We start from the raw sequence: 27,060 nt of genomic DNA on the forward strand, positions 1-27,060 counted from the left end.
TAGTACCATTTTTTTCCTCTCTGTTTTGTGTGTTTAAATTTTATACTTTATGTGTAAATGGAATTGTTCAGTGTTTGCCTTTGTCTGGCTTATTTTACTTAATCTGATGCCACCAAAGTTCACTCACATTGCTGAAAATGATATTTCCCTTTTTAAAAAAGAATGTACATTATTCATATATTGTTTGGCCACTTGTTTAATGTGTGCAAGCAGAGGATGTCTGTGAATTGGGGGATGTGTGTGAGTAGTCCTCAGTGAATGTGGTATTGAGAAAGCAGAGCTGAGGTGGTTCGTAAGTGCTTGATAGGAAAAGGGATATAGGAAAAGTATTTTGAGTAAAGAGTTAGCATCGATGACGAGCATATTTGGGAGTTGATCAAGAAACTGACCTAAGTCTGACTTTAGGATTAAGAAACAATATATTTAAATTTAGAAGGAGGGGTGCTTGTTAAGTCAGGGAATGTATTTGAGATCTGATGATGTAAGCATTTGGGCTTCCTGAACTGGATGAAGAGGGATGGTGTTTCCAGAAGACAAATTGACATTGGTTTCAATGTTCAACTGAAAACCAGGATGAACTAAGGCAGGATGCAGCTCTGTAGCCATACGGCCCACCATGGTTTCGGGTCATCAAGTGTACAGAGTATGAATTAGAGAGGGTAAGCTTGCCTGGGCTAAGAGAGGAAAGAAAATCACTTTTGATGATTATAATCTATGCCGTATATAGATGAAACACAGTGCACCTAAAGAGGAATTTATGCTTTCTGACTCATCTTTCCAGAAATCAACTAATCTTCCTCATCATGCTAGTTGGGTTCTCCAGAGGGATACTGTTAACTATTCTCGTAATGAAGGCTTAACTTAAATGTCAGTTTTTTTTTTTTTAAACATGAACCAAAGGGAAAGGAGGCTGTATTCTCATTCTGTGTTTTCTAAGCAGATTGTGCAGTTAAATGTGCTTACCGGTACAGGATGGTGAGTTTGGACAAATGTACATACCTGCCTCTCACTTCAGGACACTAAGTACTTACATCTTCCAATAGGTTCTCTCTCTTTCCTGTCATCTCCCTAACCCCTTCAGGAATCATTGTCCTGGATAATTAGCATAATCATCAGCTTATCATTTATCACAACCATAATTAAAAAGAAACCATTGTGTGGCTCCCAATCACCACTGCAGCTGTATTTAGATTCCACATGGATGGCTTTTTGTCTGCCCCCATGATATTTTTTAGATTAACCCACATTGTGACATGTATCAGAAGTTTGTTTCATTTTAGAGTAAAGTGGTGTTCCTGGTAGGATTTTGACACCATTTAAAATCCACTTCCTCTACTTACATTGTTTCCAGTGTTTGGTTGCAATGAGTGAATCTGATGTAAAATTTTTTATGGGCTTTTTTGTTCACGTGTGTTTTCATTTCACTTGAGTAAACAAGTAGGGTGGACCTCCTGGGTCACAGATGAATATTTAACTCTACAGGAAACTGTCCTCTAAAGCGGCCATAACATTTTGTGTTTTCTTAACGATCTATATTTATATCTAGGTTCAGGGGTTGAAGATTCTCACCAGTGAATTCAGTATCAGTGTTGTAGCTACTCTGGTGGGTGAGTGGTGGGGTATCACTATGCCCTTAGTTTCTACTTTTCTCATGTCTCATGAGTGGGAACATGTGCTATTGGTTGAGGCACACCTTGAGACATCTGTTTAAATAATTTCCCCAGCTTTGTTAATCAGGCTGCTTGGTCTTCTATGGGAATTCCCTATATATTCTGGATTGGACTTCAGGTATCTGTTTTATGAATATTTTCTCCCAAGCTATAGGTTTCCATTTTATTTTCTCAACAGTGTCCTTAGATGAGGAGTTGATTTGCATCTTGACCATGCTCAGTTTATCAATACTTTCTGTTATGGTGATTGCTATGAGTTTTATATGATACATTTTTGTCTTCCTCAAGACTGCTGAATTCCCACCTGTGTGTTTCTAACTTGTGTTACGAGATCTATGACTCTTTAGCTTTATGTGACTTTCTGTTGAAGGTCCACCACCTCATCAACTGCCCCTGCTGGGAGTCTTCTCAGGGTGGACAGTTAGGAAAGCACCTCTGTGTCCTGGAGGATTTATCTTTCTTCACTATTGCCCTCAGAAGACATTTCTCACACATCTTCCTGTGCTTGATTCAGTATCTATTCTGCTAGATCATTTTGATTGCTGCCCAATTATGGTCTTAATATGTAAACTTGAGAAGAAGAACACAGGGTATGTTCTTTTAACATTTACTCCATTGCGACATCTGATTCAGAGCCCCACATTTCATATAGCAGCTATTATTCAGTAGATGTTGAGTCGCTTTGTTGTTTTTGGGAGAACCAATTCTGAGTCAGGATTTCAAACCTGCCACTCATAATTTAATTTCTATTTTTAGATTCTACCCAAAGATGAGCCCAAAGGAGATCATTTTATAGTAGGTTTTAAAGTAGACTATTTCTTTTAATTTTATTCTTTTAAGATATTTATTTAAAATATTTTAAATTTATGTTAGTATTATTTGAATTCTTTTCATTTTATCATTATGAGACCATTAACATTCAGGCTAAAGTTGCAGCCTGAAACTGTTGGATTTTTCAAATATAGTATTTTTGAACTAATTTTATGCCCCAAACAAACCTATTTTCTATATAAAATAGAGCAGCAATGTCTTTTATATAGAATATATATATTTTCTAGGTACTATGTCACATACTGAAGTGATAGATTTGAATGATCTCATTTTCAAAGAAAGCTCTTGAATGCTATTTTAGATTAGAGTTTTCAAGATCAAGTAATGAAATGAAACAAGAATTTGTTCCATCAAATCATATTTGCATTTTTAGCATTTTTGGAAGGATTTATTCAGTTTGCCTCTGTTACAATATCAATATTCTGGATTTGTGGAAAAGTGACTCCAGCCCCTCTTAATAAATTAGCACGTGCCATTTCAACTCCTGGCTACTAAGCATATTCTTCTTTCATAAGATACTTGAATGCAAAGAGGTGCTGTGCATTGTTTACAGTGGGAATTTTGGTTTGTTATATAAAGCTTGTAGTTATTGCAGATGTTATTGGTCTTCACGCTTAGTTGATTATGGAGCATTTTGTATTATTTGTGTTAGCACACAGTCATTGCGTTTTTCCATCTTTTAAAATCGTCTTTTTGATCACTTGAAAGACAAAAGTTGTTCAATAAAGCTAAGTAAATCTCTCTCTCTTCTTCAGAATCAAGTTTCTTACTGGGAAACGCCCAGATTGTGGACTGGCCTGTAGTTTACAGTAATGACGGTTTTTGTAAACTCTCTGGGTATCATCGTGCTGACGTCATGCAGAAAAGCAGCACTTGCAGGTATGTGGATCAAATAACTTTGGAATCTTTTCCAAATATGAATAAAATTCTGAGAGTGGCTGAGAGAATTTGTGTTACTTATATTCATGACTTGATGAAAATTATGTTAGAAATGTAAAAAAAAAAAAAAGACTGAAAGACTTAATTGAGAACAACAAATACGTATTTTAAGAGCTATTTCTGATAATTTTTGCAAAGGAAAGTTTTACTTATACACAAACTAATTCACTTGTTAAAATTTCTTTGGTCATCTCTAATGAGCCAGGAGGTAGCACAGGTACTAGGTGACCACAGGAGTAGTCAGAATCACGGAGTCACTGATGTCAGTGACATCTCTGGAACAACTAAAATCACCCCTAACAAAATAGAAAATATGACCCAGCCAAGTGCAGCATGGTTCTCAAGAATGTCAAGGCATGAGAGTGAAACTCTTACACTGAACCAATATATGCCTTTATAAAGTCTTGGTATAGTCACCATAGCTGTTTGCGTACTCATGACAACTTTAAAAATAGGTCATGTTTACAAGTTTAAGGAGAATTACAATAAAAGGGGATCAGAAAACAAGCAAACAAATAAACCAACCTATATATAAGGATCTAATTTAGAATATAAAACTTTGCCACCATATTTCAGTAAGGACAGATGGAACCTCTCTTCTTCCCCCCTCACCAGCTTAGTTTTTCTTTAAATTTCTAGCTTAACTAAGTGTTGGAGTTAAATTATTTTGGAACCGCAAAGGATCTGGGGTTTTCTTTTCAGTTGAAGTTCTGAAAAACATATGTGCTGCTGTGTTAAGGGACTTGCCCACAGCTGGATTTTGTTCTCATCCATTTATGCTGAGATGCAGTGTGTGTGTGTGTGTGTGTGTGTGTGTGTGTACGTATGTATGTGTGAAGTGTGTGTGTGTGTGTGTGTTATGTACAAGTATGTGTAGGTGTGAGGGGCTATGCTCATGCATGTGGAAGGCAGGATAGAACATTCTACATCTTTCTCTATTGTTCACTTTATTTATTTATTTATTTATTTATTTATTTATTTATTTATTTATTTTGTGGCAAGGTCTTTCACTGAACTAATTAAACTAGAAGCTTACTCTTCCAGTTAGGCTACCTGGCCAGTGAGTTTCTGGGACCTTCTTGTCTCTGTCTTCCAAACCTGGGGTTACAGAAGTGGGCAATCATGCCCAGCATTTACGTGGGAGTTGGGGATTTGAACTGAGGTTCTCAGTCTTTTACCCATTAAGTAATCTGACCAGCTCTCACCGGGGAATTGTTTTCCCTATTGCTTTAGTTGTTTGTGAGAATTCTGACTATTGTTATCTGGATCTGTCTCCCTTTTGTCCCCTCTCTTCAGTTTTTGGAAACAGGGTTTCTTCGTGTAGCCCTAGATAGCCTAGAACTCACTCGTATGTTGAAATGGATAAAGCAGTGGATAAAGCAAATAAAGGCTGACCTCAGACTCAGGGATACACCTGCCTGTGCCTCCTGTGCCTCCTGAGTGCTGGAAATAAAGGTGTATGCTACCATTGCCTGAGGATATCTGAATATCTCTTAAACTTTACCTTCCTTCTTGTGTCCCATGTGTTTGTCCTGTCCCATGATGTTTTATTTGGTAAATGTAGGTTTTTTTTTTCCCCTACAGGCAGATACCTAAAAAATACTTGTGCATCATTTAATGGATTTTTTGTTCTAAAAGAGTTATTTTTTCCCTCATGTCACCACTATCCGAAGTACCTTGAAAATGGAGATCTCATCATGTTTACTTTATAAAGTTTTACATCATCTGTCTTCTGTCTGTCTATCTCTATCTATCTATCTATCTATCTATCTATCTATCTATCTATCTATCTATCTATCTATCTTTATCTGTTGTGTATATGCGGCACACGGCATGTGGCATGATGTGAGTGTGGAAAACAGAGGACAATGAGTGGAAGTTTCCTCTCTCTTTCCACCATGTAAACTCTGGAATTGAGCTCAGGCAGTCAGGCTTCACAGCATGTCATCTTACTCACTGAATCATCTCACCAGCCCATGCTTACTTTTGAATGCACTATTTACAGAACCTAAGAGTGCTTTGTTATCTGTCTTTGTTAAGTTATATTGTTTTCTTTTACAGTAAACTGTAACCAAGGTCTCCCATGTTTCTGCAAAGCTTGATTTATTTATGGCATTTCACCTCATGTGTTGAAGCATTCCAGGAAGTTTTGGATTATTTGGACTTTTTCACTGTGAAACAAAATGAGCATGTCCACCCTCAAGTCTCCTCCACCTCTCAGAGGCACACTTTCAAAAGTGGTCATGTGCTTAAAAAACAATCTTTACTCAACTTGTACAAAACATGGAGTAGCCGGGCGTTGGTGGTGCACGCCTTTAATCCCAACCCTCGAGAGGCAGAGGCAGGCGAATCTCTGTGAGTTCGAGGCCAGCCTGGTCTCCAGAGCGAGTGCCAGGATAGGCTCCAAAGCTACACAGAGAAACCCTGTCTTGAAAAACAAAAAAACAAAAAAACAAAAAACAAAACAAAACAACAACAACAACAACAACAAAAAACCCAAAAAACAAAAAACATGGAGTGTGCTTTGCTCATCTGTAGGTTGCAGCCATTTAAGGCCTACACAGAGTGGCTGATGAATGAACAGATGATCTACCCCAGCCCTGACAGCTTTTCTTGGAAGCATGATTTGTGTAAATGCATTTCCATTTTAAGATTTCTCATCCTTCTTAAAAAAAAAAAAAAACTTTACCTGTTTTGTGTTTACTGCACCATTATTTAGAAGAGCAAAGACCTAGAAATAGTAAAGACATCTATCTAGTTGTAGGAAATTGGTTTAACAGTATTATGGCAAAGCCCTAACTTCCTAAACCACGTATGTTGAAATGGATAAAGCAAATAAAGGATTTCAGGACAGAAAACAAAACAAGACAAACAAACAAGCATACTTATTAAACAGGATATGTACTTTGAGTCTAATATTTTGTAACATTCAGGTTCCTTTCTCTATTTCTTGGGAAATCTTATAAAACACTTTGAACATGAAACGAGACAAAGGAAGGGAAGAATAAAATTACAGATTTAGAAAAGTAAGGCTAGTGTTAAAGGTGACTATGTTATAATCAGTGGTTCTGGAATCGCTGAATTCCACTGGAATGTCATCATTCGCCTCACACAATAAGGAGCTTTGAAAATAAATAAAATAATTTAACTGATTTTTTGGATCTGTATAATTCCTTTTATTAATCTTTAAAGTTAACATATAAAGATATGGCTTTCATTATGGCATTTCGGCAAATATATGTCACTGTACTTTGTTTTTTCTTCATCTTCCTCTCCCACTGTCCTCCTCCACCTCCTCGCCTCCTCCTTGCTAGACTTCCTCCTCCCATCCAACAGTCTTCCCCCATGCCTTCATGTCACATGTGTTTTGTTATGCTCTTTTCTGTCACCTCCCTGTGTAATAAAGGAAATAATAATAAAATGCCATCACCAAGTCTGGAAAGGAAGATGACACAAAATTTCCTTCCAAAGATGCAGTTTTCCAGGAGACTGCATCTTGAGGCCATCAGCAGAAACAGTACAATATATGATCTAAATGCTGTGTCATAATAGTACCTAAAGTTTGTAGTTAAATCTCTCTCTGTCTCTGTCTCTCTATCTCTATCTCTGTCTCTGTCTCTGTTTCTCTCTCTCTCACACACACATGAATGCTAGTCTCACTTTTGTTTTTGCTAAAGGAAAATAAAAAGATATTCTATAACATATTAGAATTCCAAGGATTTCCCAATCTATTTTGTTTTATAATCTAGTAATTGGATTTCTAAGCCTTGGATTGTTTGCTGTGTGTTGGAGGACACAAATGTATTGATTGTTCAAAGGACTGTAGGTTTTTTCCATTTTGATCATATTTTCATTTTTAGTGTTTTTAAACTTTTTTATTAATTTATTTTTTATATTCCAATCCCCTTCCTCCTCTCCCCAAGCTTCCCCCCACTACCCACCTCCCATCTGCTCCTCTGAGAGGGTAAGGTCTCTCCTAGGAAGTCTACTAAGTCTGTCCCATCATCTGTTGATGCAGGACAAAGGAACCTCCCCACACCCCACATTCCTACATCTAGGCTGAGAAAGGTATCTCTCCATATAGAATGGGCTCCACTAAGTCAGTTTGTACATTAGAGTTAGATCTTTGACCCAATGTCAGTGGCCTCACAGTAGCATTATTCATAATAGCCAGATTTTGGAAATAACCTAGTTGTCCCTCAACCAAAGAATGGATAAAGAAAATGTGGTGCATTTACACAATGGAGTACTACTCAGTGATAAGAAATGATGGCATCCTAAAATTTGCAGGCAAATGGACAGAACTAGGAAAAAAAAAACATTCTGTGTAAGGTAACCCAGACCCAGACCCAGAAAGAAAAATATAGTATGCACTCACTCATAAGTGGATACCAAACATAAAGCAAAAGATACCAAACATAAAGCAAAAGATACCCAGCCTACAATTCACAACCCCAGAGAAGCTAGAACCCTCTTCCAGAAACAGATGCAGAAATCTGTAATTAACCAATGGACCAAGCTCCTGGAGTACAATCAAAGTGAGGGAGGAGTGAAACAAAGGAGTCAAGACCTTGATAGGGAAACCCACAGAATCAGCTGACCCGAGCTAGTGAGAGATGCCTGACTCTCGTCTGACAAATGGGAAACCTGCATAAGAAGGAACTAGACTCCCTTAATATAGGTGACAATGGTGTGGCTGGAACAATATATGAAGACTATAGGTTTTAATGGACAAGTTCTGGCATTTGAAATATGTCAAAGTTTAGGTGTGAACCAATATAGCCTTCTCCTTTTCATTAACCTGCAATGTTAGAGAAATCTGTTCTGCTTTTGTTTTCAGGATAGTGGGGAGGAAGACCAGTTATATAGGCTAGGTAGGGGGGCTTGCAGAACAGAATATGTATTCAAAAATACCCCCACACCATTGAAAGCTATTCCCAATCCCTTACCGAAGTCATCAAATTAGATGGCAAAGCAGAGATGTTGAGTTACACTGTGAGATTTCACAAGCAGTTTTATCAACACAAGATGACCTCGGCAGCCCGAAAGAGGGCATCAAACATGATGATGAGAGTCAGCTGACTCCATTTGTCTGAGGACTCTGCTTCTCATTGAGCGACTGAGGAAAGCTATAGGAAACAAGAGATGCCTCACTGAAATCAAACTCCCAAGGTTGGGGTACCTGGTACTATTTTGATTTCCTTTAATTACATGCCCTGGGCCCACTATTTTTGACTCCATCTAAATCCTTTTAAGACCATATAAATAAATGGGTGGGTAAAGCCATTTGGTTAGGACCTACTGTATAAAGTAATGTCTCTGAATTATTGTTAAATTTCTTCTTTCAGATTCTGAAGATGATGATCTTGTTTGATTTTCAGCTTTTCTCCTTAACTCTCTCAGGGCTCTTTTTCTTCTTTGACTACACATCTCAGTTCATGCTCCCATCCCTCACCTCTCTAAGTGACTCTGTGTTGCCACAATCCCTAAGCTGAACCCCATGCTTAGCAACAGCATAATACACTCTGTGTTAGTTTTTTTGCTGAAGCATTTTCTGGTGTGCAAATTACAGTCTGTGTCTTATAATCCCCTTTATGACTGGTGACTATATACTTGTGGAGCTTCCTTCCATCTAGGAACATTGTTGGCCAATGGAAAAGTAAGATGGGTTAATGGGGCTCACGATTAACTTATTTACTTACCTTTAGAGTTACAAGATTCTTTCCTCTGTTGGAAGTCTATCAACCTTACAGCTGTCTTGGTTGTTGAATATAATGAGGCCTGTTTATGAGATTTTGATGAGGGAATACAGAATGCAAGAACAAAGAAGCCCTGCTGTGAGCCAAAGCAGCATTTCTCAAAGATATCCTTGGACTGATGTAAATGGAAGAAAGGCAGATGCTGAGTCAAGCCCTATAGAGTCTGGGCTAGTCCCAAAGAGAACTTTTCCCCTCACTCTGAGTTCAAATCTTAACACCAAGTCTGTTGTATGGCAAGAACATGGTGGCTATTATATAGGATCAGGCTGGCATAGGAGGTTTGCTTCAACCTCGTGGTTCACAGGAGAGGAAGTCACAGAGCACTATACATCTCCCTATAAGCTACAGGGACCCATTTTTTAAAAATTAATTTTTATTTAAATTAAAACAATCTCATTTTATATACCAATCCCAATTCCCTCTCCCTCCTGTCCTTCCATTCCCCCCACCATCTCCCTATCCCACCCCATCCACTCCTCAGGGGGTGGTGAGGCCTTCCATGGGGAATCACCAAAGATTGTCACATCCTTTGGGGCAGGACCTAGGTCCTCACCTGTGTATCTAGGTTGAGAGAGTATCCCTTCTTAGGGAATGAGCTCCCAAAGCCCATTCATGCAATAGGGAGAAATACTGGTTCCACTGCCAGTGGCCCCATAGACTGTCCAAGCCCCCAACTGACACCCATGTTCAGGGGGCCTGGTTTAGTTTTATGCAGGTTCCCCAGCTGTCAGTCTGGAGTTTGTGAGCTCCCACCTGCTCAGGCAACTGTTTCTGTGGGTTTCCCCAGCATTGTCTTGACTTCTTTGCTCATCACTCCCCCCTCTCTACAACTGGATTGAACGCATTGGCACAGGAGACCACTTTCTGAACATAACACCAGTAGCACAGACACTGAGATAGACAATTAATAAATGGGACCTCCTGAAACTGAGAAGCATCTGCAAGGCAAAAGACACAGTCACCAAGACAAAATGGCAGAATGGGAAAAGATCTTCACCAACCCCACATCTGACAGAGGGCAGATTTCCAAAATATACAAAGAACTCAAGAAGCTAGTCACCAAAACACCAAATATTCCAATTAAAAATGAAGTACAGATCTAAATAGAGAATTCTCAATGGAGGAATCTAAAATGGCCAAAAGTCACTTAAGAAATTGCTCAACATCCTTAAGTATCAGGGAAATGCAAATCAAAACAGTACACCTGTGACCCACCCTTTGGCAAACATTTGTAATTATTTTTTTGTGGAATGTAAAATTATATGAACCCTTCTCAGCCCAAGTTGTTTGTTCTTTTTTCATTTTTATTTAAATTAGAAACAAGATTGTTTTACATGTCAATCCCAGCTCCCTTTCCCTCCCCTCCTCCTCTGCATCCCATTAATACTCTACCTATCCCATACCCTTTCTGCTCCCTAGGGAGGGTGAGACCTTCCATGGGGGAATCATCAGAGTCTGTCATATCCTTTGAGATAGGGCCTAGGCCCTCACCCATGTGTCCAGGCTGAGAGAGTATTCCTCTATGTGGAATGGGCTCCCAAAGTCTATTCCTATGCTAGGGATAAGTACTGATCTACTACCAGAGGCCCCATTGATTTCTGAGGCCTCCTCATTGACACCCATGTTCATGGGGTCTGGATCAGGCCTATGCTGGTTTCACAACTATCAGTCTGGGGACCATGTGCTCTCCCTTGTTCAGATCAGCTGTTTCTGTGGGTTTCTCCAGCCTGGTCTTGATCCCTTTGCTCATCACTCCTCCTTCTCTGCAACTGGATTCCAGTTCAGTTCAGTACTTAGCTGTGGGTGTCTGCTTCTGCTTCCATCAGCTGCTGGATGAAGGCTCTAGAATGGCATATAAATTAGTCAAGCATTTGTATTCTTGATTTTGGGAAAGCAAGGAAGTTGACCTGACCTTTGGGTGGGTTTTTATTTTTATAGCTCCATTCATAAGAAGCGGTCCAGTAGTGTTCCAAGCATCATATGACCTGTTATAATTTGTAATTTTATGCACAATTATCCTTTTAATATTGACACTTGAGCCATACTATCACTGTCATCATTTTGCTGATGAAGAAACTAAGACCAGAGAGGAGGGGTCTGATGACTTGCTCATTAAATATAGCTTGCCATTGGCTCTTTGAATGTAGGGGTCCTCAGGTATATCATGGGTTCCCAGTACCATAGGTGAGGTGGCCACTGCTGTGAAACTAATTCCATTTTCTTTCCTACAAAAATAAGATAAAAGTCAGTTGTAATTCCTAAAGGTCAGCTTAGCATTCTGTATGAGTAGACATTATATGGCATAATTGCTACTTCTAAAATATGAGTCCCTTCAAATTCCATTATCCATTCAATAACTGCATTGAGATTTGGTTCTAAGTCAGAGCTTGAGAAATTGCAATAAAACAGCCAGCATTTGCAAGTAAAATATGCAAGCAAACAAACATGCCTTATCCACTTAACAACAAAGCATTGTGCATTCCTTAGTATGATTTGGGCAACTTTGAGCAGAAATAGTTTATATATCTATATCTATATCTATTATAGTATATTATTTTAAAAATAGTATTTATTTTATAATTATGTTCCATATTTATATTATGATAAATTCTAAAATGTATTTTATGATATGTAAATGTTATATATGCAAGTATATATTTAAATAATAATAGCCACTGTATCTCATTATGGTTATATTGGCATTTCTTTTTTTTTTGGTTTTTCGAGACAGGGTTTCTCTGTGTAGCTTTGGTATATTTGCATTTCTGATAGTTAGTGGTGTTGAACTTTTTTTCTTCATATAGCTGTGGATGTATTTCTTTGTTTGAAAAATGTCTAATTTGTTCATTTCCAATTGGATTCAATTTTTGGTTGAACATTTTTAATTTTTCATGTATTCTGAATGTAATCCCTTGTCAGACGAAACCTTTCAGATTCTTGAGCTCTTATCACTCTATTGGCTGGCAGGAGCTTTGACTTTTACTTTTGTTGCCTGTGCCTTACAGAGAGCCATCCTGGACATTGCCTGCATCACCTTCTTCAAGTGTTTCCGCTCTGTCTTCTAATTGTTTCATAGTTTCACACTTAGTCCTTTAGTCCTATTTTCTGCTGATTTGGGGTAGGCTGAGAGAAAGGCATGAAGTTTCATTCTTCTGCATATGGATATTCAGGGGACCGTTCATTGTGTATGCTCTCTAATGTATTTGTGTGTGTGTGTGTGTGTGTGTGTGTGTGTGTGTGTGTGTGTGTGTGTTTGTGAGTGTGTGTACACATGTGTGAGTGCATATGAGTGGGTGTGGCATACATGTTTGAGAATGACTGTGAGTCTGCATGTATGAGTGTGTGTATGAATGTGTAAATGTGTGAGTTTGTGTACATGTGTGTGAGTGTATATGTGAGTGAGTATGCATACATGTGTGAGAATGAGTGTGAGTGTGCATGTATGAGTGTGTGTGCATGAGTGAGTGTGTGAGCATATGCATGACTGAGTGTGTGAGTATGCACGTGTGCGTGTGCATGTATGTTCATGAGTGAGTGTGTGGGTGTGTGTGTGGTATAGCTCCCTTGGGCGCAGATATTAGCTATAGACTTGTGGGCTGACTTCTGGAGTCTATTTTCAGCTCTCCTGGTCTGCATGTTAGAATTTATACAGTGCCTGTGTTATTGTGGCTACTGTTGTCCTGTAGTGTGTATTGCAATCTCTTATTGTAATTGGCTCCTACTTTTTATTCTTTTATTCTCAAGAATGTTTTTAATCTTCGGGGTATTCTGTGCTTATGAATTTGAGGAATTTTTTCTTTCTGTGAAGAATGACAGTGGTATTGAGATAGAAGTCACAATAGGGGTCTATATTTTGTTGAGTAACATGGACATCCTAGCAGTATTAATTGTTCTAATCCACACACATGTAAGATCTTTTCATTTATTTTTTTATCCATTTTTTTAAAAATCAGCCTTTGTCCAATTTTCATAGAGGAGGTCATTTTCTCCCTGGGATTAATTTGGTACCAGGTATTTGATTTTCAATAGCTGTTACAAATGGGCTTGCCTTGTGAATCCTTCCTCAGAAAGTTCATTATGGTGCATAAAAATGCTTCTGATATTTCTATATTGGTTTTGTACCCTGAAACTACCAAGATATTTCTGTATTATTTTTGTATATTGAAACTACCAAATTTAGCTGCTTGTCCTGGTAGTCTTCTGATGGGGTCTTCAAATTGTTGTTTACAAACAGGATCATCTGACTTCCTTTCTATTTGGATATCATGTTTTTTTTTTTTCTTTTGGCCTAATTGCTCTGGCTAAGTGTTGCATCCTTTGTGGATTGTGAGGGGTACAAGTGGACAATGTTGTCCTGATCTTACATGAAACAGTCACAGTGTCTCCCCATTCACTATGATATTGCTCTGAGATGATCATTAGTCACCTTTTAATGCTGGGCTCACCTGTTCTATTCCATTGTTTATCTCTGATACTTCTTTGTTGAATGTTTATGGGGGCTCTTGATGGTCTGTCCATTGACAAAAGTGGGTTATTGATATCCACAGCTATCATTGTGTTGTAGCCTACTTCTCCCTTTAATTATAACAATATTTTCCTTGTAACATTGAGTATTTCATTTTATTTTGAGACAGGATTACAGTATGTAGCACTGTCTGTCCTGGAACTTGTCAAGTGGATAAGGCTGGCTTAGAATTTACATAAATCTGCTTGCCTCTGCCTCTTAAGTGCTGGGATTAAAAGTGTGTCTTTTTAAAGAAAATGAGATATTCTAGCATCAGATAGGTTTACATATCATGTCTCCCAAAGGAATCTCCCATTGAGTAGATTCCTTTCCTCAGCACATAGTTCCCACCTCTCTGTGACTTTCCACCATTTTTGGCTTGCAGTCTGCTTGTCTAAGCATAGCCATTCTTGCTTGCTTGATGTGGAGTGACTTTTCCATTCAATTAGTTTCTGTGTCTGTGTATCCTTAGTGATGAAGACTTCAGGCTTCTTGTAGGCACCATGCTGGGTGTTGCTTTTTAGTCCATCCAGCCAATATTTATCTTTTATTTGGAGCGGAGCTTTTAATGTGTTTGCATCCAAGGTTATTAATGTTACATATAGAACTATTTGTGTCATTTTGTTCATTTTCTGTTTCAAACAGCCACATTCCATCAAGCTCAGTGCTTTATATTTGTTGTTTTCTGTATGGGTGAGATTTGATTCTCTTTATCTTTTATGTAACTGCTCTTCTAGAGGGTTTTAGTCTTTTGTATCTTTTCACAGGGGCATCTATTGTTCTTTGGTTTTTACACTCTCAGTTGTAGCTTCCCTTGAGCATATTGTGTTAAGGGTGCTCTAGGGGTGATGGATTCCCTAACTTTTATCTGGGACTGTCACCTTGGATATTGTTGTAGCTTTCCTTTGCGACTCCATAGCATCTCTGAGTGTAATAGTCTAGGTTAACAATCTTTTCCCCTCCATAACTTTTAATATGGTGTTATATTGTCTTGTAGTTCATTAGTTTTCTGCTGAAAAATCTCCCATGAATTTAATGGGGGTGATGCTAAGTGTGAGTGAATGCTCCTTTTTTTTTTTCTTTTAGAGTTTTCAAGTTTGGCTATGAAATGTAGTGACGAAGACATGTTTTTTTTTTTAATCATTAATCATTTAATCTTTTAGGGTACTCCTTGTTTACTAGCTTCTCTGGCAATGTGCATTGTAGGCTGGTAATCCTTTACTCTATGTCTAAAATTCATATATGAGTGAGTACATATCATGTTTGTCTTTTTGTGATTGGGTTACCTCGCTCGGAATAGTTTCTTCTAGTTCCATCCATTTTCCTGCAAATTTCAAGATTCCATCTTTTTTTTTCCCCCACTGAGTAGTACACAATTTCCATTGTGTAAATGTACCACATTTACTCTATCCATTCTTCGGTTGAGGGGCATCTAGGCTGCTTCCAGTTTCTGGCTATTTCAAATAGTGCTGCTATGAACATCATTGAACAGATGTCCTTGTTGTATTAATGTGCTTCTTTGAGGTATATGCCTAGGAGTGGAATTGCTAGATCTTGTGGTAGACTCATTCCCATTTTCCTGAGGAGTTGCCATACTGATTTCCAAAGTGGCTGTACAAGTTTGCACTCCCACCAGCAGTGGAGAAGTGTTCCCCTTTCTCCACATCCTCTCCAGCATCAACTGTCATTGGTGTTTTTGATTTTAGCCATTCTAACAGGAGTAAGAATTTAGGCATTTCAGAGTTGTTTTGATTTGCATTTCCCTGATGGCTAAGGATGTTGAGCACTTTCTTATGTGCCTTTCAGCCATTTTAGATTCCTCTATTGAGAATTGTCTCTTTAGTTCTGTACTCCACTTTTTAATTGGATTGTTTGGTGTTTTGGATACTAGCTTCTTGAGTTCATTGTATATTTTGGAGATTAGCTCTCTGTCAGATGTGGGGTTAGTGAATATCTTTTCTCAGTCTGTGGGCTGCCGTTTTGTCTTGCTGACTGTGTTCTTTGCCCTACAGAAGCTTCTCAGTTTCAGGAGGTCCCATTTATCAATTGTTGATCTCGGTGTCTGTGCTACTGATGTAATGTTTAGGAAGCGGTCTCCTGTACCAATTAGTTCAAGGGTATTTCCCACTTTATCTTCTAATAGGTTCAGTGTGGTTGGATTTATGTTGAGGTCTTTGATCCATTTTGACTTATGTTTGAGTCAAATCTATTAGGGGTCTTTTGGGCTTTCTGTGCCTCCTCTATGCCTATATCTCTCTAAACTTAAGGAAGTTATCAGCTTTTTCTTTGTCAGTATGGAAGTTTCATCTTGAGTTTTCATATAGCTCATCATGACCTTGAACTCACCAAGGGGGACCTTGAACTTCAGATTCTTCTCTTTCTGCCTTCCGGTTCTGAAATTCCAGACATGTGCCACCGTGTCCTGTTTTATGCAGTGCTGGAGATCAAAGCCAGGTTCTGTCCATGTCATGGATGTACTTTAGCAACTGATAATCACACCCATTCCCAGTATGGAACTTACCATAGCCTGAAAACTGCAGTATTCCTGAGCTGCACTACTCTTGGATATGCACCCGGAAGACTTTGATCCCTACCACTGAGATACTTGCCCATTCGTGATTTTTGCTGCACTATTCACAGTAGTGGAGTAATGAAACTAGTCTCGATACCTCTCAGTAGATGAATGGGTAAAGGAAATGTGGTACTTATACTCAATGGGATCTTAGTCAGCCATAAAGAAAAATGAAATCGTGACATTCAGGAAAATGGATGGAACTGGGACTCGTTTGTTATGTGAATATGTTTTTCTGTTTTCCCCTTTTCTTACCTCCTGGAAAGGTCATAATTTGAACATTTGTTCATTTACACACATCTCCCACTAGTCCTGGGAACTTTCTTTGTTCTTTCTAAGGATTTCCCCCTTTTATTTCTTTAGTGTAACAGTGGTACTTCAGAAGGTCTGCTTTTAAGTTGAGACATTCTTCTGCTTGATCTAGTTTGTTGAGGCTCTTGTTCATATCTTTTATTTGACTTATTTCATTCTTCAGGTCCAATGTTTATAATTAGTTCCTTTTGATGATTTCCCTCCTTGTTAAATTTCTTATTCATTTTACTAATTGGTTTCCTTGTTTCACAGAATTATTTAAATTCTCTTATATGTCTTGTGTGTCATCGAATGCCCTTCAAACACTTCTTTTGAATACTTGCTCAGGCATTTTGTCAATTTTCCCACCTCCAGAATCTTGTTGGAGAGTAATTGCACTCTTTTACATCTATCATGTTACATTGCTCTTTCAGATTTCATGTTTCCTTATGCAGATGTTTGAATGTCTGGTGGATCAGTTGTCTTCACTACTGAGTGACTTTCATACTGGAAGAATTTCTTTTGATTCGGTCTGATTAGTAGGCTGTATTGGTTTTGGTTCAAGTTGGCTACTGCAGTTATGGTCTCCAAATAACTTCAATTGTAACCAATAGCTGTGAGAACAGTTCACGGGAAGAAGGATCACAAAGACTGTTGTCCTCTGCAGGGGTGTCAGGTGGGCTTATTCTAGCGTCCTAGGAGGGTATGGTATACAAAGAAGAAGGGCAGAGTGTTTATCTAGTGGGCTCAAGAAAGTGTAATGCAGCATACATGCAAAATATGAGGACTGTGTGTCAATTTCTGTGGACCATATTCCAATGAAGCTAGGTTAGAGGGTCCTTAGGCATGTGTGGTATGGTTCCCATGGCAGAAGTGACAGGGATCCTGTGTATGGAGTGCATCTGTTCAGTCTCTGGCAGCAATGTAGAGATAGAGCCACTCTAGCATCCTGAGAGGAAGTTGCACAAAAAGTCAGGTAGGGGGAAGGTAGGTGCTGTGTAGCAGTAGCCCAGGCAGGAGAGAGTGTGCTTCATTTCCTGAGGGCATAATGACACGCCCTCCCTCCCTGAAAATTCAGGGTGGCTGCAGGTTTACTTAGCCTCCAAAATTTAGGGTGCCAGTGTGAACTGCTGAGGGTCTCCTGTGTATTTTTTCATTGTGGTAGAACTTTCTGAGTATCAATCTGGTCTTAACTTGGGTAATGGGACAGTTAATAGAAGACATTGTTCTCATCTTTACTTATCAGTTTGCAGCCCTCATATCCCACGATAGCTCTATTTCATCCACTCTTCATTCCAGCTGTCTCCTGCAAACACTAAATAGTAACTGTTATTCCCTCCTTTCATCTTTCCCTTTCTTTGTAGTCACTTCTGTTGCCACTAGCCAGTCATCTTGCCATAGACTTTCTTCTACTATTAACAGTGGACAGCTTTTGTGGCATGTAGAAGCTCACTCCTTAATCCAGTGTTTACTTTGTATGTTCTAGCCATATCAACATGTATCTGCTCCAGACACCGGCTTTGGAATTCTCCTATTGGATACATTTCTTTATTTAAACATTTTCCTTGTTTTTGTTGATGGTCAGGAAACCCTCTGAAGAGTTGTACAGTCAGTCTCTAAACTAGAAGCAGAAGCAACATTCCTGTGCCCCCCTCTGTCTTCTGTAACCTCACTTTTCTCCCACAGTTATTACCCTTCATTTCTTTGGTATAACTTAGCATTTATTGACTAGTCTCCACTTCCTATTGTCCACTTTTAAGAAATGCTGCATGGGAGTATCACGAGAGACAAGAAGGTAGCCCAGCTACATGCTTTTCCACCTGGGTGAGCTAAGTAACAAATGCAGCTACTGACATTAACAGGCTCTGAAGGAGATCGTGTGATCGATTATGGCTCTAGATTGGCAGCTATTACTGATGACAGTTCCCTTTTATGCTTGGGAGATAGATTGCAGGACACCTTCCCAGTGGATTCTGGAAATAGAGATAGGGCCAAGTAGTTTACATCCCATTTTCTTCTATACATATATACCTATTGTAGTGTTTCATTCATAAATTAGGAATAGTAAGACATTAGCAACAATAATAATCACCACAAAACACTCCTAATAATGCATTGTAATAGGATGCAGCCACTCTCAAAAATACATTTTTATTTGTACTTTTATTTTTCAACTAAAGAAAATTTGAATTTCCAGAGTCATTATTATGGTATTTTGGTACCATTATTAAGTATACATAACATCAAACTAAAGTGACTGATTTGCTAACTGAGTCAGTGGGTTAGAGACCAACTGGGGAGCATGTAGAGAATATGGACTCATACAGATTTTGGATACCCTGAGCCAGTGGTTGGGTTCACATCCCTGGGTGGGGCATAGAGCAGGACTGCAAGAGCTTTCATTATGTTGTTTAGAATAGCACATTATTTTAAACTTTTGCATTGTATATTCTAGAATTTGTAATTTGGATCATTCTTGACCATTTGAAACCAGAGAAAGCAAAACAATGGGTAAAGGGGGTGTTGCTGTACCAGTGTCTTTCAGTGATTTGTACTTCATGCAGTTACGGTCAACATACCATGGTAACTGAGATCTGAACAGTGCTGGTGTGAAACTTGTTTAATAGAACCACAGTAATTTAGATTTGTGTATATAGAAACTATACAAACTACTTGCTCTCCCTCTCTATTTCTCTATACACATGAACTTGTGAAGCTGACATCAGCATGGAGTTTTAGCAACAGTGATTAAAACGCGTGATTAACATTTTTAACATAAAACAGTGATTAACATTTACTGACTATATATATCCTATCACATTTTGCAAACTTCTAATTTATACAAAATTTTTGCTGAAATACAGTTTACATATTTTAGTTCATTGGGCAGGGACATCATTTTAAACAAAACAAAATACTCAAATTATAGACAATGATGTGATTTTATGTAATCATTTAAAAGTGACACAAAAATATGAAATGGATTTTTGTCTTTCAGTTTTATGTATGGAGAATTGACTGACAAGAAGACCATTGAGAAAGTCAGGCAGACTTTTGACAACTACGAGTCAAACTGTTTTGAAGTTCTTCTGTACAAAAAAAACCGTAGGTATTTCTGTTATCAATAAGATGACCTAGGTCTTTCTAACTGTCAGTTCAGGAAACAGTAGCTAAGCAATAAGGTAGAGAGGATACAATGTGCTATTACTGCTCTTGGTGTTGGAGGAGAGGTTGCTGGTGAAATTAGATAGAAAAATTAATAAACAATTCTACCTATGAAAAGACCCTCTCAAAGAATAGAAGCAAAATGGTATATGTTATTTTACTTTTACAAATTTATTTTATTTTTATTCAACTAAACATGTATTATGTGTCTGAGTGTTTTCCTTCATGTATGTATGTGTACAATGTGTGTGCTTGGTGCCAGCCAAGGCCAGAAGAAGGTGTCAGGTCTCCCAGGGTTAAAAGTGACACTATGATTTAAAAAATGCAATATGAATACTTGAATCAAACAAATAATATTTCAAATATTTACTTTTTGTGGTGGAAATATTGGAGATCACTCTCTTAGCAACTTTGGCATCTGCAGCATACTGTTACTACTAACCGTATTTACCACGCTGTGCAATACATCGCATAACTAGACAGAGAAATTTTTCTCATGTGTCACACAGTCTTTGTATCCCTAGATTATCTTCTCTTCATTCCAACCCCAACCGTACAGCTGGGAACCTCTGCTGTCTGATATGTGTTTAATCTACTTAAGTTCCACTTAGAATGAGTATTTGTTTTATATTGGTCTTCTGTGCCTGGCTTATTTTACTTAATATTTAGTATTATGATCTTTTATCCCTTCCATGTTGTTCCATGTTATGCAAATACCATAAACTAACTCTCCTCTCTCTTCTTTCTGTATGTGTGTATTATATATGCATGCGTGCACATGTGTAGATTTAATAATTTAAAATAGAACCACCATATGATGTAGCAGTCATATGGAGGCCAGAGGAGGACATTTGGTATCTTCTTTTATGATCTTCTGCTGTATCCTCTTGAGACAAGGCCCCTCACTTGAGCGTCCCATTTTTTCAGAGTTAGGAGAGGGGAAATTGAGCTCAGAATATAGTGTAAGAAAGATTTGTTTTCAATAAAAATGTATATTGAAAGTGTGTGTGTGTGTGTGTGTGTGTGTGTGTGTGTGTGTGTGTGTGTGTGTGTGCTTTCATGATAAATGACCACAAAAATCCACCCTCATCTTCAGTGGCTACTGTAGTCTGCTTAAGTGTGACAGACATCCTAGCACCATCAGAACACACTATTTTTTCTAGGTTTAGTATATGTTGGATCTTGTGGTGCACAATTTTTCCTAACATTTCCTTCAATCTGTTATTCTCTATGGAATATGTGGAATTAAAATTAGATTTTATTTTTTAGCACTAGACCTACAAAAGGAAAACAGCAGCCATAGACATTGCCTCAGAGCAGTGCATTTAGTGATGGGAACATTATTTTTTGTGGTTTTACCTACCAGAACTTGAATCATTCTGTCTTGCAGGTTAGAATCAAGGCTGGAGAGATGTTTCTGTTTGGAGTCTCATACTCAGCTGCTTGTCACAAAGAAAACAATCAGTTTGCAGGTTGCTCTCACTGCTGCAGAGGCTGTGAGAGCTTTCTGGGGCTTCTCCTCCCAGGTCCAGAGTTCAGTTATGATTCACAGAATGCCCAAATATCCAAGACCCTTCCTCTTCCTAGAGATTTGCTAGTCCTTGGATGACTTAGATATACGGCCCAAGTTTAGCAAGTAATTGAGGAACACTTACCATTAAGACTATTTACCTAGGCACATAAGCAGAATTAACAGATATTTGCTGAATTTTCAACATTGTAGCCAAGTCCACAGTTTGAGTTTGTCAGTAGTTTCTTAGTGGGATTCTGTTTTGTTTGTTTACTTTAAAACATATTTGTAATAGCTTGAAATTTGCATTCTTATAACTCTCCTTAGATATTTTACATTGTGCTCATGGCTTGAAATTATTATTTGACTTTTGTTCAAGCTTGCCTGGCTCTCTAAAGGGGACTGTATGTAAGTGTATGTAAGTGTCTGCACATAGCTGCTAAGAGACATGTCTGGCAGCCTTGTAGATTAAAGCTCCTTCATGTGTTTTTTGCATCCGTTGTTATTTTTGATTTTCCTTTAGTAGAAAGGATAGGTATTATCCAGGCTTTAGAGTAGCACACAAGAAGCCAGCTTTAAAGGAATTTTATAAGTGGTCATCTGAAAACAGCTTTTGCATATCAAACTGGGAAGCGTGTATTTTGTGACTTTGAAAAATGTTAGACAGGAAAATTGATGTGTCTGTGTAAGTTTGTTTGGGGAATGCCTGAATTCCAAGCCCTCCAAGACTTCCATCACTTGATTAGGCTAGGTGAAACAGCGTTTTGCAAATGGTTGAGGTTTTCTGACTTATTGATCAGGGTTTGACACGTCAGTTTGTATCCTCTTTTTTATTTCTTCCTATCTAGTGTCCTTATTAAAGGAGACATTTTCTACTTGGGAAAGTTTAGTATTTCTGGAGCAAAGACCATGCATCATGTTCTTAGTGACCAGTGGCCCTACCCTGCTCTGAGTGTTGGGAGTGTACCTCTGTCCATCCTTCTCAGACTCCCTGTCCATCTGACCCTTATTGTCAGTTTATAAAAGATATTTCACCAGCTACTTGAAAATATTCAGCCCATGCTGGGGATGTCTGAGTCTATGAGCTGGAAAATTTTTACCTTGATATTGGGAAACAGCTTTGTAGTAGACCTGTCTCCACTAGAATTTGGAAATTGCTGTTTCTGTGGGTGTGGCACCAGCTCTTTTTGTCAACATTTCTGGCAGGCTCTGGAAAAAAGAAAAAAACTTTCCAGTGCCCCTTTCTCTTTGTTTATAGCCCCTCTGCCTATATCTCACTGTGTTGGAACAGCCTCAGGCCATGAACACAGCAGTGTCTGGCCATGGTTATTTGTAAAACTGCACATCACTCACAGTCCCGACACACAGTATAAAACAAGGAGCAGGAAACAGGGAGGAAGCCTGGCTGGGAGATGATGCCATTGTTTTCCAAGTTCCTTTCTTATTCTGCAATCATCTTAGAAAGGGCTGTGTCCTTCTATGGGCCTGCCGGAGCCACAAAAGATTCAGTGTCCGGAGCTGAACATCACCTTATAAATCTCTCTTCAGTGCTCTGGCCTCTTGAGCCTGCTAAGAACTCCGGTCCTCTAAATGGCAAGTTAGCCCTCACATGATGTAGAGAGATGCCCCAAGTTTAGACAGTAACTTACGAGCACTGTTATTAGCCTGATGTCTAAACACAAGTGGCAGTGGCTTCAGGTGCTATAGCTTGGGATCCAGATATGAAGGAGCTTATTATTTGGTTTTCATCAGGGAACCACTAAGATGCTGTTAGTTCTCACCTTTGGTAGCTGCTCATTTATTCTCCAAATCCTAAACCTGACAAAGCCCCCTCTGCCCCTAAGAATGAATATTTTGAGGGCTTTGTTGCACCTTTGTTTGGTATAAAGTATGATGGACAATGTGTTTTTAATACTGTTTTTTTTTATTGTGATGTGTGTTGCCCTTTTGTGGATATTCTCTTGACAGTATTTCTCATGCCTTCATCTATTCATTCTTTGCATTATGTTAGTGCCTGGTCTATCCAGGCCCTGATATTTCAGCCCTGACCCTCATCCCTCTAGAAAGTACAGTAGCTCTTCTTTGAAGAAAGGGATGGCAGAGTTGAGCCTCAAAAGGGCAGGAGGCAGTGGCTCTAGAAGACATCTGAGATTCTCAAGCTTTGAACACCTGTGTTAATTTTCTTTCCCTTTTAAGATTGCCTTAAAGGTTTCAGGTAGCACTCTGTATACCGTAGGTATCAAGTATTGATGCCTTCTGTGACTGAAGACACAGTCAAAGCCATAGAGGTGTCACATAAGTCCATCTGACTGAAGAGAGGGCCTTGGGATAGAAGCAGCATTTCAGAGGCTTCCCTAGGAGCCAGGCTTATCCAGGCAGTAGGTGTTGCTCTTGCTGTTAATTGGAAACACTTGTCAAAGTGACAAGACCAGAGAGGCATGTAGGAGTGATTACACTCAGTGGGTTTGTCAGAATGAAGTCTGGGAGAGCAACAGGGGCCTCAGAACCCAGACCTAAAGACAATGCTTTTAAAGGTATTACTTTAGCAGCAAGACTGCCTTTGTGTACACAAGTTAGGAAGAGATCCTGTACTTCCCTTTAGAATGTTCATAGTTTGGGCTAAAAATACACTCATTAAATTTAAACAACCAATAGCTGATATAGAGTCAAACATTTTTTGTTTGTTTTGTTATTTTGTTTTATATTGATAATGGAATCCAAGGCCTCATGCATGTAAGACAAGCATTCCATCACTGAATTAAATTCTCAGTCCTTAAGAGTTCTTAAATTTTTAATTATATTTGAGACAGTGTCTTACTAAGTTGCCCACTTTGGCCTTGAGCTCACTCTGAAGTCTATGGTACCCTTGAATTTGTGATTCTCCTGCCTCAGCCTCCTGAGTAGCTGGGATTATAGGCCTGTACCAGAACTCTGGTTAAAGTATTTTTTAAAAAAAAGATCATTTATTCATTCAAGTAATGAAACTATTGTTTAGATGTAGAAGCAGCAGAAGCAAGAGGGGTGGGGCAGTGGAGATGACCTTTGTTATTGCCCTGTGACACTCCTTTTTCTCCCTCTGTCCGAACTATAGGCACCCCTGTTTGGTTTTACATGCAAATTGCACCGATAAGAAACGAGCATGAGAAAGTGGTCTTGTTCCTGTGTACGTTCAAGGACATCACGCTGTTCAAACAGCCGATAGAGGATGACTCAACAAAAGGTAATTTGAAAAGGAGTTTCTGTACCCGACAAGCTGGTGGCCTTTTGTCTGCCACATCTTCTTATGGCCCTTCGTGGGCTCTACATGCATCCTTGTGGGGTGCAGGAAGGAATTCTATAGAGCACCGTTAATTTGGGAGCATCTTAATTGGCATTTCACACCCTGTACTCAGTGAGCTTTAGCATGAATGATTGCACATAGCCAGGAATGGCTTCACTGAGCTTCTACCAGAGAGCTGCTCATAATTTGATGGAGTTTTGGTCAACTGATTGAGTTTCCCTGGCTGATTACTTTCAGCTTGCTTATCGGCTTCTGTTTATTCGGGTTGTGTGTTCTCTTGAGTAGAAGTTGTATAATTTTGTCATAAAGAGAGTGGCTGGCACAATGCAGGCCTCCCAAGTGGAGTATTATTGACTGCAGCATCCAGAGATGTGGCTACGGAAACCTAGAGTGCTCTTACCTCTTTCCAATGTAATTTAGTCCCAATTTATTTTCTCCATTTGGGTTTATATTAGAAGCTGGTGTCGTATAAATGAAGACTTTCAAATTCATTTAGAAACGGGTTCTTTTTTTTTTTAAATAAAATGTTTTTTAAAGAACCTCTTAGGAGACCAAAAGGAAATGCCTGCCTCTGTGCATTTGGCAAACCTTCCCTTCCCTTCCTTCTTAAAAAAACCAGCACAGAGATTTGAGCTTTCCAATTGCAACCATAATTACAGAAAATGACACCTTTGCAGGTGAGTCTAAATACATAAATCTCTATCTATTCACTTGTTTGGTTAGTATCAAATTAAAAAGAGAAGCTTCATCATGTGCCAACTATTGAAAATCGGACCGAACAAATTAATTTGTCTGTGTCTCTGAAATTCTAGACTCCATGAAATCACTTTCTGGAAGACTAAGTACAATATCTAATTTAGGGCTAGGTTCCCCTACTGCCTCTCTCATCTTACCTACAGCTCAGTATTTCTCTGTTCTCAGTCTTCCAAATGCTGAAACTACAGGCACGCAGTATCACATCTAACTAATACTGTCTTTTAAAAATACAAAAACATATTTCTAATCATCTTTGCACTGAATGCTGATTTATTTCTTTGAAAATTCACAGTTCTTCCGACAAAGGCTAGAAAAGATACCTTTTTCTCAGTTGTACATGGGACACTCAGCAAATACACTGTATTTTGAGTCATTAAAATTTTTGACTAATTTAAATGAATAACAATACCTTTGAAAAAACAAGTATCAGATAATAATGGAATAAAATTATAACTCAATCATTGAAAGATGTGGAAAACTCCAACAAATTGGAAATTAAACAACACATTTCTAAATAATCCATCAGTCAAAACAATCTAGTTACATATATTTTGAACTCAATGAAGATTTAGCTTTTTCAAGGTTGTGGAAGAGAGTAAAGGTGTGCTTACAGGACAATATGTAATATTAGATGCATGTATTACAAAAGAAAATGATTTAAAACCCCCTAGTAACCTAGTTTGCATCTTAGGAAGCTACACAAAGGAGAAAATTTTAAACCAAAGCAAGTTGAAGATGAGACATCATATGGTAGAAATCACTGTAAAACAGACATCTTCAAGGGAAACCCACCAAAACTCAAGGCTAATTCTTAGAATGAAAATATCACAATAGTTAATAAATCTCTGGCTTTGATAACCAAGAAACAAAAGGCAAGATTCTAATTACCAATACTGGAAATGAAAGATCTCCCTGCACTCATCCTCTGGCTATTGAAGCCTGGACAATGATCACCCTGTGGTCACCATTGGTGACTTAGAGGAAATAGACCAATCTCGAAATTCACTTGGGAGGGGAGAAACAGAAAACCTTAATTGTCCCATCACCATTAAATACTTAAGTAGTAAGAATAATTGACCCAAACCAAGGAAATAGAAACTGTGAACAGTCTTTTTTTTTTTTAAAGCAGATCTCAATAAACGCTGAAGGAAGGTATTTCTCTTTTTCCTTCTTCACGATTTCACATACGTATATAATGAAATATGATCATAGCCAGCCCTATTACCTCTTATGAGTGCACCTCGCCCTACCAAAAATGTCCCCCTCCATGTTCAGCCCTAAATGGGCCATCTTTATCAACCTCCCAAAACATCAAGGCTCAAAGAACATAATGGAAGAGGAGGCAAAAAGAACATAAGAGCTGGAGGATGGGGTGGAGGTCTGTGAACTGCCTTCTTCTAGATGTGGCATGGCTGTTGTACACATGAACTCACAGCACCTGTGATTGCCTACATAAGACCTGCACGTTCTTTAAGTCTCTTCCAGAATGCAGAAGCAGAAAGAAGTCTCCCAACTCGTGTGATGAGGCCAGTACCACTCTGATACCAAACCCTGAAAAGATATTACAGAAAAGCGAAATAATAGATGGACTTTTCACTCTTTACATGAAATATTCCATAAAAACTGAATTCATAAAATATAAGAAGAATTACATATGACAACCTAATGGAGACAGTCTTCAGAAAACAATTCCCATGAGCCATCCTATCAGTGATGTGGAAACAAAACAAAACAAAACAAAAAAACAAAACCATATGACCCCATCAGATGGCATAGAAAAAAG

General features: G+C 38.5%; 1 protein-coding gene across 1 annotated transcript in view; it reads left to right on the forward strand.

Moving 5' to 3' along the window:
- Window positions 1-27,060, forward strand: part of Kcnh5 (potassium voltage-gated channel subfamily H member 5) — a 292,983-nt gene that overhangs the window by 18,269 nt on the left and 247,654 nt on the right. The window contains exons 2-4 of the mRNA XM_027418254.2: window positions 3,257-3,380; window positions 19,565-19,671; window positions 24,333-24,461. Of these exons, the coding sequence (XP_027274055.1) occupies window positions 3,257-3,380; window positions 19,565-19,671; window positions 24,333-24,461 (360 nt within the window). The remainder of the gene's footprint in view (window positions 1-3,256; window positions 3,381-19,564; window positions 19,672-24,332; window positions 24,462-27,060) is intronic.

Source organism: Cricetulus griseus, chromosome 5 (assembly GCF_003668045.3).
Source record: "Cricetulus griseus strain 17A/GY chromosome 5, alternate assembly CriGri-PICRH-1.0, whole genome shotgun sequence".
Classification (NCBI taxonomy): domain Eukaryota; kingdom Metazoa; phylum Chordata; class Mammalia; order Rodentia; family Cricetidae; genus Cricetulus; species Cricetulus griseus.